At 41.8% G+C, this 12,120-nt stretch overlaps 1 protein-coding gene across 1 annotated transcript in view; it reads right to left on the reverse strand.

The window, feature by feature from the left end:
- Positions 1-4,293: 4,293 nt before the first annotated feature.
- The window catches only part of nin (ninein (GSK3B interacting protein)), a 31,884-nt gene continuing 24,057 nt past the window's right edge, over positions 4,294-12,120 (reverse strand). Inside the window, exons 22-29 of the mRNA XM_036541753.1 lie at positions 11,585-11,679; positions 11,215-11,361; positions 10,949-11,128; positions 10,504-10,653; positions 10,208-10,291; positions 9,826-9,939; positions 4,947-5,060; positions 4,294-4,589 (exon numbers count right to left, since the gene is read on the reverse strand). Of these exons, the coding sequence (XP_036397646.1) occupies positions 4,374-4,589; positions 4,947-5,060; positions 9,826-9,939; positions 10,208-10,291; positions 10,504-10,653; positions 10,949-11,128; positions 11,215-11,361; positions 11,585-11,679 (1,100 nt within the window). The 3' untranslated portion in view covers positions 4,294-4,373. The remainder of the gene's footprint in view (positions 4,590-4,946; positions 5,061-9,825; positions 9,940-10,207; positions 10,292-10,503; positions 10,654-10,948; positions 11,129-11,214; positions 11,362-11,584; positions 11,680-12,120) is intronic.

A 12,120-nucleotide genomic window follows, 5' to 3' on the forward strand; every position in this document is an offset into this window, starting at 1 on the left:
GCTCCCTGTCCTTCCCACCCGTCCACTCCACTCCACGAACTTCCTAGCTCCTCCGCTCATTCCAACCCGCGAAGGCTTCTGGGAAAGGTGACGCACGCACGAGTTTTGCCCCAAGGCAAATAATGATGGTGAGGTACAAAACGACTGCAGTTGTATCTATACTGGGGAGGAGGTGTCATTATAGTTATACTCACCCCTGTACGTTAGCTGTCCGTTTAACAATAACAACGCAGCAGCTATTAATGATGACAGTACTGTTGATGATCCCTTACATTTATATAGCACTTTTTTTACATCGCAAAGTAGAAATTTAGCAAGGCACGCACATAGTTGTTCATTTTGACCAGAGTGATCCACGTACCTTTGCCGCCATAGAAGGATAAAGATATCATTTCCAAAAATGGTTGACTGGTTGGACGTCAGATTTCAAAAGTTTGATTGGGATTTTGATCCGGACATCAGGGCTTACATCCTTACCCTTTGCAGTGGCTAGGTATACCCTGTGGTCATTAATGTCCAGAGTGAGTGAAAACATTGGTGTAATGGCTCATCTGAAAGGCTGGTGTTTCCAAAAACACACCATGTCCATCTGTGCACTGGACCTCTGATCACTCTGTTTTATCCACTGGGAGGGGTGCTTCTGTAATGGATATTCATCACTCCCAGCAAAATCAAATTTTCCATGGAGGCATCTTACTGTGTTATTGAACATGCTCAGTTGTTCTTCAGTTATAGTTTTGTAGCTAAACAATATTTCAATTGTTTGTATTACTCAAGCGGTTTTGCATACATCACTAGAAGCATGTGCAAATCTACTAGCATGCACATTCCAGACAGAGCCTTGAGTGTCCATGGAGTGTGACTGCTTTCAATTGACAATGCATGATTTACAGAAATTACAATTTATGAAGGCAGCTAGGCAGAACGTCTGTTTTCCCATGAAATCCTACCACATGAGAAAATGGTAGCATCAGGTCAAACTGAAAAATGCAACCCTTCTTGATGCGTACAGCAGACCAGGATATATATAGACTCAAGTAATCTGCTGCCACAGCCAAGTTTAGCTCCAGCCATTGACAATTTGGCAATACAGGTGTGAAATGTAGTACATTCTTTCCATGAGTGTGGAGGGCCATATTATTCAAATTGATGTAACGGTTTGTGTAATTAACTAGTGTTCAGAATACTGTTCATAAAAACACCACAATAAACCAAGTTTTTGAAGTATGACAGGTTTCTTTAATTCAGAAGTCCTGTATTTATTTGCAAACCAAAAGCATAAACATTGCTATACACTACAGACAGGTCTGCAAAGATTACATATTAATCTGATTTCTATTTCTATTTCTATTCTGGCTTGCAGTGATATAACATGCATGCCCATATGTGTTCAGTTGACTGTGGCATATTTTATGACCTATTTTTGTTCAGAACCAAGCATCAGCAGTGTCAAAACTGGGATTTGAGCTAAAAACCTTTTGGTGAGGAGTACAACTCCTTCACACCTTTTTAAATATATACATACTAATACATACACACTGGGCACTTGTGAATTCCCCCATTATGGACAAGTTTACAGTGAACACACAGAGCCAATACAAATGGGCTGAAGGCCATATTGGGCATCAATATAACAAGGTCAGAACTATGAACAACCACATCCGAAACAGCAAGAGAATGAGGTGGTGGTCAGGATGCAGAACTGTGGACCAAATGGTTAGAGACTGACTGTGTGGCACAGCCATTTTATCATTCAGCAAGGTAGTGGTAGTCCACCTCAACTAAGTAAAAAGTAAAATCACTGTATTACTTATGCAAAACCTGTGTAGAATGTGTAAAACTGAGCAGTAAGCTATCGTGAATTAATTATGGATTTAACTTCATAATATATTCACAAAATTACACACTAAGAAATGCTGAAGTTGACATATTTTCAAATATATGCAATATAAACAATGATATAGTGTAAATGTTTTCAAATAACAATGGATAATCTGATCTGTGTTAGACTGTAGAAAACACAAGAATATTTCAGAATTTTGAGGTATGGTTATACCTGCAACTAAACAACCTGCATCATGACACCATACACTGACCACAACCATACACTGACCACAACCACAAAAACAAACCCATACACTTTGTAGTCACAAAATTCTTTTATTTCTTTCTTGACCACATCCTATTCTGAGGTGTCCTTCATTAAACATTCCTAGTACAGCAGTGTGCCTGTTTGAAACACACTGCTGGAAACCACCTCTATCTACAACAATACATAAGTCACTTCATTGTACAATAGCAGCTATTACAAGTCCATCTTTCACTGACTGTCAGGACTTCAATTTCATATTGGTATGTGTGTACAGAAAACACTAAGAGCAAGATCTTATCTGCTCTTTTGAGCCATACACCCAGGTATGACCAAATTATAGTCTTTGTCTTTACATTGTAAACATTTTTATCACACCTGACATAGAGGGCACCTGGAGTCTGTATCCACCCAGACACAGAATGTGTCTGGGTGAATACAGCATGCATCCATAAATCTGCCTTGTCAGGGCCATTTAATCTGTGTACACTTGGTATGTCCAAGAAAACACATTCCTTGGAGTTCACTTTCACATGCCTTTCCAGAAAATGCCAATTCAATTGTAAGATCTAATTTGATACACATGATAAATGATAACTGTTTGATTAATGTCCCAGGACAGCCCCAGGTGCCCCTTAATTTAATGTTATTTTGATAATTAGCACAAGCATTATTTATGGAATGCAGCAAATAAAATGTGTTTCATTCTTATAAAAGTAGCGCTTTCCTTCATTAACAAATGTGATAATGAACCTCTTTCCATTCAGTGCAATCTCACATTGCTCAGTGATACTGTGCTTGGTTAAAAAAATAATTCTTATTGTACATCAGTTTACAAGATTCAAGATGCACTGTCTGTACAAGATGTTAGGTCCTTCAGTGTTTACACATACTGTACAGAGAAACAAACATCTTATGTGATCGACTGACACAAATAATGTAGAGATATGTGTATCAATATACATTGAGTTAGGTAGTGTTTATCCTTCTTCCATCACAGTCAGAGGCAGTTTTAACCTAAACAATGACTGTATTGCCAATTTCACATTTAGCAAGACATTTTCTAAAACACAAAGAGTACAAGTATCACATTTAAAGACCCCCATTAAAAGTCATTAAACTTTTTTTTTTTCTTCAGTACAACTGTACCTTTTACAACTTCTGCTCAACTCTAAGAACACACAGCTAGTATAGCTTATGACATTAACTCACAGATTGACAGAGAAACTCAAAAGACCCATGAGTCTAATTCTTCTAAACAAAGACTGTAACATCCACCGTAACTGACAGCAATTCATCAAGAGTCCAGGTGAGTTTTCCTAGGCTTTTGTGCTTCAGAGCAGGCCGTAGTCACTATCTGTTTCTTGAGTGTCAACTGTACTGTATACAGTGTGATCAGAATTATGAGCCTGAAAGAAACTTAAAATGACTTCTTATTGGCTAATCACAGAGGAAGTGGACCACATCATGTTCTTGACAGGCACACTTGCAAGACAGCTGCTGTCAGAGGAGTCTATTCCTACAGTAAAATATGTTACAGTGAAACATGCCAGTGTTATTAGGATAATATTCATCAGACGTCCAATACTGATAAATAATTAAAAGCAGTTTTATCACAGAATGCATTCTTAAAGCATAACACATTTGAGATTTGGTGGCATAAAAAAATAATATCACCACAATCCAGTGAATTTGATGCATAAAAATCAATTTTATGTTTGAACTAATATTCATAATGATGATATAATAATGTGCCACTTCTTAAACTTCTTAAATGCACTTGACAAAAATAACTATTAAGGGAAAGTCTTAACTTCTTCCCTGTTCATCACCTGCCTGAGTTTTCCTTGTTTAAACATTTGCACATGGAAACTGAGAGGCCTGCAACAGAAATTGTCAAAGTAGATGGAAGAAATGCCTCTGTGGGCCCATCTCAGCTGTAATCAGGACATGAAACTGGAAGAACCTGACCTAATGTATTTATTTTACTAGGTACATACGTATGGCTTAGGAATGCCATTTGTGGTCAAGGGCTACCTGCACATGTAAAAAAAATCAAGGAATAATGGGTATGTACCAACACTGAAAATGAGGAAAACAATAGGTACAATAACACTTTAATATGGAACATTTTGAGTATCCTTCTTGTATGTATCTTGTATGTGTACTAGTAGAGACCACAACGACAGGTGGTAGAGGGGATGGGGCCTAAGAAATTGAAATGACTTGAAATGACTCGGATGTTGGCAGTTAGTGGTGAAATCTCATGTGCACATGCAGGACTTCAGGAGCGGGTGAAGTGGTATGGTACTGCTGTCAGTGGAGAAGGGCTCAGGTCACGGACAATCTTGTTGAGGCTGGAGATCTTCTCCTCTAGCAGGTAATTCTTCTTCTCGGCCACTTTCTGACGCTGCTCGGTCATCTCCAAGGCCTTTAGCAGCTGCGCGTTCTCCACATACAGGTCCTTGATCATAATATCTGCCTTGGTGTTCTTGTGCACCTGTACAGAGAAGGCAGGAGAGACCTTAGTAGGCTACATCAAGCAGGGGGGTGCTAAGGGGGTGCAATCATCATTGCTGGATAGTCAACTTTACTCACATACTGGTATTTCTGCATTTCTTTCTGACACTTTCTTTGAATCTGGTTTATTAAATGGATTGAATTTCCAGCACAGTAGGCTTGAGGCCTATTCAAGGTGGAAACACTTCCTCTGCATCTTTGGGAAATATACATACACTTTAAAAAAAAAAAACCTTTAAAAGGCTATCCTAGATAAGATCAGCAGAACACGATAATAATGGCTGCCAGTCTGACAAATGCAGCCTGTGCAGGACTGCTATGAACCCCGGGGGTGTACCTGATCTTTGAGCTGAGAGACCTTCTCCTGGAGCAGTAACTTAACGTTCCGCAGTTTCAGCTCCACATCTCGCATGCGCTCCTCCATCTCCATCATCTTCGCTTCCTGTTCCTCCTGAAACACCCAGAGACAGGAAACTGTGAGATCAGGGAATATAACACAGGCCCTTAAACACAGATGCCCTAATATCACTGTGTTCAATTTCTAAAAGCTTATTTGTTCCGTTTTAAACAATGTTGCCACATTCTTCTCACTGTTGCAGGCAATTAAAGTGAAATCTGGCAGTCCTACGTCAAATATCCCGGTACTCCATCATTTGGCCTGGATTTATTTCTAAGAACCATCTCAACTTTGCATGTTTTGCTGTGCGGAGCAGGATGTACAACACTCGATATTGTTATCTTATTAAAAGGGCATTAGTACAGAGACAGACAAGCCATTATCATAAGTCTGTGCCACTGGTCTGTGTTCACAGGCACCTTCAGCAACAGCAGATCCTGAGACACCCCATCAGACTCCTCCTCTTATTTACTATGGAAGAATCAGTTGTGCTGCAAGTCAGAAAGTTAGACTAGAGGGCTAATCTGGCCTTTTTAGGCAAAGCCTCAACAGTTATATTGAATTCCATTAGAACTGTACCATCATCGTTTCATTTTCAAAATAAATGCTTACTGATACCAAACATCAGCAGGATATGGTAAAAGAGTTAGAATGGAAGGCATGATCAGCGGTGCTTTTGAAAAGACAACCTATGATAGAAAAAGTTTTTTTGCATACTGTCTGTCACTAGGGGTAGTTTAATTTTCTATAAAATCCATAAACAGTGGGCAATAAACTGTTTATTATCCATTTACACCATTGCATTAAAAATCTGAGTTATGTTCCACTCAGTTTAGAGACTCCCATTTCTGTCAGGTTCCACTATGTGGGATTGAGAAAGGTATGATTAAAATATGCTGTCACACTTATTCCTCTCAGAAATGGCAGGGATTTTAACTGAAAAAAAGTTCTGAAGGTACAGTGGCTCTTGCCTCTCTACAATATCTGCATTTACTGTAAATTGATTTCACTGCTTACATCTCCATTTTCAACTAGGCACCAATAACTTATGACAGACCCATAACATGCTGCTAAACAAAATATATTTTATTTCTGATCAACTCGCAACTGGAACACATCACTGACCCCCAAGTTCAATTGCTGTCCAGGAGCAAGCAGTTATCAGAATGGAGTTTTTGATTAGACTGATACTGAGATCTCCAATTCATCAGAACAGATACAATGACAACAATCAAGTGCAAAATTCATGTTTAAACCTCATACTTTATTTGGTCTTGATTTCTTACATAAAAAAATCTGAAGACACAAAACAATAAAGACAGGACCGCTAAATAAATAAAACTGATAAAAACAAATAAATTAACATAATTTGCTTCCAATGCATTTATCACAAAAATTTTAAAATTAAGTCTACAAAATAACACTCACATTTTACATGAATAAATAACAGCAACACAACAAAGTAACAAAAAAAATTACCATGACAACCGAGAAAAACGCAAAGGTTGGCTCTGCTGAAGAGATTGAGACTCTTTGGATTCAAGTGGCCAATTAAATTCCTTCATGCAGACAACACTGGTTAGAGTATTATCAGAGTAATGCAGCAACTGTAATATAAAGTAGTGGCATAGACTAATCAAATGTATGTGACTGTGTATTCTAAGACACACTTAGTGTTCCATTTCACTAATGCCGGTATTTCAGCAAAGAGTGAGCCACAATCTTGTATATTTCCCACATTTGTATTGTTATGCATGTGTTACACAAGTACTGGATGGCATACTGTTAGGTCTAACATTATTTTTGAAACATGGACACACAGAATGACAGCCAAATTAAACAGTATTATAGAACCAGAGTAGCGAACTCATAAAACATTTGGGAACAGTAACAAAGTTAAACTCAACAGAGTTGTCAGCTTAACACTGGTGTGCCTTTCATGACAATCTAGGTAAAGGTAACAGCTGTGAAAGACAACAAGTTGGTATGTATAAAATTCAACATTGCAAAGTAAACAGACACTTAAATGTGACACATACAATAAAAAATAATTTCCTCAAGCCTTAGCAAAGTCCAGTTTCATAGGAAATCATTTTTACAGTCCAGCCAAGGAGTTCATTGACATACAGGAAAGCCAACCTGAACAACATACTTCCACTCACAGTGTTGACTGTGGACTGCCCCAGTGACAGAAACATGGCATAAGTCCATTTCACTCATAAGTGCCAAAGACAACATACTGCATAAAAGCAGTACATTAAATACAATACAATGAACATGGACTGTATGGAACGTACCCTGAATCTTGGGGCGATACCACTTCAGGCAAGAATACAAAAATTCCACCACTTGGTCCTCTGTCTCCCAGAACAGCAGTTAATCTTTTTTATTCTTCACAGCATGAAATTCACGGAATCATAGAGTATAGTTTAAAAATCAGTTAAAAGAACAGCCCTTCGATATCATACATTCTTTGCGCACAGGCTCAGTTTGAGAAGAAGAATTATTTCCTAATCAGTTGAATTGCCAACACACATGCACAAATTTTGTAGTGCATTGTATTATCCAGTTACTATACAGTTTCTCCACTCATACCCAGAATTATTGCCATAATTTAAAGGTAGGCAAAAAAAACAGAGGAGCTGGAAATATTCATTTGGTATCAGTTGATTCAACCCACGAGGTATTACACTTCAGGGCTTTATCAACGCAATTCAAGTATACATAATACTACAGCAGACAGAAAGAGCTTACTCTTTCCTAAACAAGCTTCTATTGTCATAGCCAGTTTTTGTTGTGCTCTGCTCTCCATGTTGCCCCATGGCTGTGGAAGATTAGAATACTGGAGGTACATGCACACTGAAATAAGGGGGTCAGATGTGTGTACTGTGCAACCTGCTCCCAGATGCTTCTGGGGCTGGAGGACAGGGGGAAGGGCTTATCCTATCTCAGAGCGGGACAGGGTGAATGGGACGGAATGGGACAGGAAGGGGGAGGGGGGGCAAGAAGCCACGGGGCCGTCACAGTCTGCCGATCCTCCGGTAGGTGTCTGCATGCGCTGCCCGTTGCTCTGGCACTGCGCCCTGGAGAGAGAAGGCAGGTACACTTCACCCGGGCACACCCAACCACCACATCACCACCTGAACTCGGGCCACCAGGGAACCCAGACTGGCCTATCAGACTCCTCACCATCACACTGCCCCAAAAGGTGACTTCGCAACAGAGGCACCTTCTATGAAAACTGAGGAGAAGCTAAGACCTGACCACCAACGAGAACAGCAAAAGAGCAGATGAACTGATGACTACAGAGTTTTTCCACCACCAAATACAGATGTTCTCAGTTGAAATGTAGAGGATGCATTTGGTCTGTAGCCTTAAACCAGAAACCTTTAGAAAATGAGTAAAATCAGAAAACGATTCAAATTGGTCAAAGGTCTCCTTGGTTAGTACAGCAAAGTGAACAGTGAGAGTCTGACAGCACCCCCTACAGCCCAGTCAGTGAACACCACAGAATTACAGAACAGAAACCAAACACACCACAGCTCTCAGTGAGGGAGGGAGAAAGTGAGATTTGTATCTCTGCGCATGACAGGACATCATCAGTGGTCCTACTGTTTTCCCAAATGTGATCATGGAGCAACTTGACACAGCAGATGTGGGAGTGCTCCTGCTCTCCCATCGTCCCATCACAGAATGAAACAACTAATGATGACAGCAGTGTTACACCACAGTGTGTTCAGTGGCAACCCAAAGATGGGAAACCACCAAAGCCACCAATATGAAACAAAAGGTGTGATGATGAATCAGATGAAAGTGTGGAAAGACAACAGTTTCAGTTATCCAATGGCAAATGTGTTCAGTTCTACACAGTGAACATATGGCAGAGGAGTGAAGAAATGCTGCACATGTGACTTCTTTAATGCCAGCACCAGACCGCTACTAATGTGAAATACTTTGATATGAAAAGAGCACTCCTGAATATTGCCTGATTGTGAGCTGATGATATATGTGGTTTGGTAAACAAAGGCAACACTTCATTTGTTAGCACTGCTTTGTACAACTTTACACCTGTAAGACTCATACTGCCTCAATGGATATCAGGTAAATGATTTATAATGACAATTAGAAAACATACAAAGTTTTTTGCAGGAATTTGGTAGATGACAAACCTTTGAGCCCTGAAACACACTCACTCTCCAATGATGCGAGACACCTCATCACTCTTTACTGGTATGAAATATTGCAACGATATCTGAATTTGCCCTGTATTGCAGCAATGATGATGTGTAAATATGAGATCATCATAGGAAGTTAACACTCAGATGCCGGAAACATCTGCATTGCTGTCACTGACAATGCAATGCAAACACAGCCGTCTGATGCAAAAGGTCACCAGACACTGAAGAGGAAGCAGTAATGTGATTCAGCTGAGGCAGAACTCAGAAGGCAATTTCAGTGAAGAGGCTCAAGTTCCCATTACATCCCAACAGAGTGCAATCCAAGCAGGTCTGAGTCTGAGTCTGACGCATTCCCTTGTCCCCAGGACTGATTTCATAAGAAGCAGCATCGATGGGAGAGACAGAGTGTGCAGTGGAGGACAATGAGAATCTAAATGAGGCGAGATGAAACACACCCACACCCAGGATTCAGTAACACCAGGGGTTGAGCGAGTGGACTTGCACAGACATGATACTGCAAGCATCACATCAAAGCGCCTGCTCTGACACTGGCACAAGCGTGCACCGGTCGCAGGAACTGAGATGCAATTTGCCTGTGACTCTGCCCCCTAGTGTGCGGAGGTGGTAGTGTGCTCTCCTACCTGCAGGTTGATCTCCAGGCCACGGCCGCCGAGCTCGTCCCCGCGGTGCTGACCTCTCCGTTCCCCTGGCGACCTGAGCTGTGCTTGTGGCCCGCCCAGCTGGGCCTGCAGAGCCTGGCCAGAGGGGGACACAGAGTGTGAAACCGAGGTTGACAGATTTATGGAATGAAGAGATCAGAGTAACAGAGGTGGAAATGGAGTCTGACGGATGGATGGGAGAATGGAGGTCAGAGAAGATAAAGATCTGAAAGGGATGGGTTTTGACAGAAAGAAGGAGATTTGGCATGGGTCAGGAAGGCAGGCATAAAACGCTACATGTCAGGTAGAGACAGGCGAAGATAGAGGTTCAGAGGGATGAGTCCTGGGGAGAAACGAGACTGACCTCTAGCAGCTGAGCCTCCAGGCGGGTCTGCCGGTTCTTCAGCCCCTCATTCTCCTGCCGCAGGTTCTCCAACTCTCTCTGACCCTCGCTGTGCTCACTGGCCTGCAGGACATTCCCCCAGCAGCATGATCAGAAACAAGGAGGGTGTGCATGATGGACAAACTGCAGGGTATTTGCTAGTCCTCCAGACTATGAGCAGGATGAAAATCAACCAGGAGGCAGATGAGAGGGATACATATACATTCCAGATCGTTCCTTTTATTTGCCACAGTCAGACACGAGGTTGAGAACCCTACCTTGCTGTTAGCATTAACCAGCTCTTTGCGCAGTGAGTCCAGCTCACGCTTTAGGCTGGCCTTTTCCTGCTCCACAGCCTTCACGAGGCTGGACTGCCCCTGCTGTTTTTGCTGTTTCAGGGACAAGATGATGGTCTCCAGCTGGCGAGTCTGTGGACACAAACACCAGGGTCCAGAGTGCTTTTCAAACGTATAGGTGAGGCCAGCAAGTTCAATTAATACCACAAATGTCAGACTTCTGAACCTCAACAACAGAGCCTTGATATTCTTGCTCTTCCATTGCCTTCTTTATTTTACCAATTGTGCTGATTAAACATACATTTCCATTCACTCACTTTTTGACACCTCATTAAAAGTGGCCTTTCTTTTCAAACATTTGTTCACATCTTTCTGCTAAGCCTACTTCATGGGTGTCTGTTGCGGTCATGATGGCCCGCTGCCTCACCTTGTCTCGAGAATGGACGAGGTCCCCCTTAGTGGTTTGGACCTCCCTCTGCAATCGTTCATTCTCCTGTCTAAGTAACTGCTGCTCCTGTTCCACTAGCCGGGCCAGCTCATCCCAGTACAGTTTCTTGTGCTGGTTCTGGTACCCGCTTGTGTGCAAAGCCATCTCCAGAACCTGGTTCTGATCGACAGACAACCCATCATACTCATAGTCTTTCACAATCAGGTTCACCTCAATCCAGCACATGTAAATCCATGATGATGTACCTTATCGTTTGCATTCTGTAGCTGTTTGTGGAGTGACATGACTTCTTGTTTGAGGGCCTCCTTTTCCTGCTGGATGACTCGTAGGTCTGACTTGAGTCGTGCATTCTGCAAGTTAACAGCCTGCAAGGCCTCATCCATAGCCTGGACCTGAAGCACAAACAGAGCAAGAAGAGCAATGCCAACATGCACTGAGACCAATGGCTTCAAGCACCACAGATAACGAACTAAGCAAGTCAGCTGCCTAGAGCAGCTTGTTTAGAACCCTGAATATGGTAGGAGAGGGTTGTAAATCTGAAGTGAAAATGTGAGCTAATTGTCAAAGGGTCATTTAATGCAGTGCAACTCCAGTCAAAATGGAGCCAGCACTTACCTTCTCTTGGGCTGTGGACAGCTGGGCACGGAATGCCTGGTTCTGCTTCTCCATTGTCTGCCGGTCCTGCAGGAGGTGAGAGAGCTGGCACTCCACTGCTCCAAGCTTTGCAACCTAAAATCAACAGGGGACATTTCAATGTGTTTTTTTTTAACAATAAGAGTGAAAGTACTCCCTTGGCAATGTCAAAAATAACACACACTGTCAGCTTACTGTAAATGTCGCTGCAACTGAAATCAGGAGGTGGTCACTCAATAGGACAAATAAAGGAAATATTAAATGAACAGCTCTCACCTTGTCCACACAGTGACTGAGTTCTTCACTGAGAGTCTCCTTCTCCTTCTGCAGCTTGTCTGCTCTAGACAAGGCGTTGGCTAGGTCCACACTCACGTCTCTGCTACCACAGAGCTACAAGACCAGAGAGGGCATATTCGTTCACTGTCTGATGCCGGCATACTGTACCTGCTCTTACTGCATTGTTCATAAATCCAAAAATCATAATCAGAGTTATCAATATCTCACTCAAATGAGTTCAG

Source organism: Megalops cyprinoides, chromosome 12, assembly GCF_013368585.1.
Source record: "Megalops cyprinoides isolate fMegCyp1 chromosome 12, fMegCyp1.pri, whole genome shotgun sequence".
NCBI classification, from domain to species: Eukaryota; Metazoa; Chordata; class Actinopteri; order Elopiformes; family Megalopidae; genus Megalops; species Megalops cyprinoides.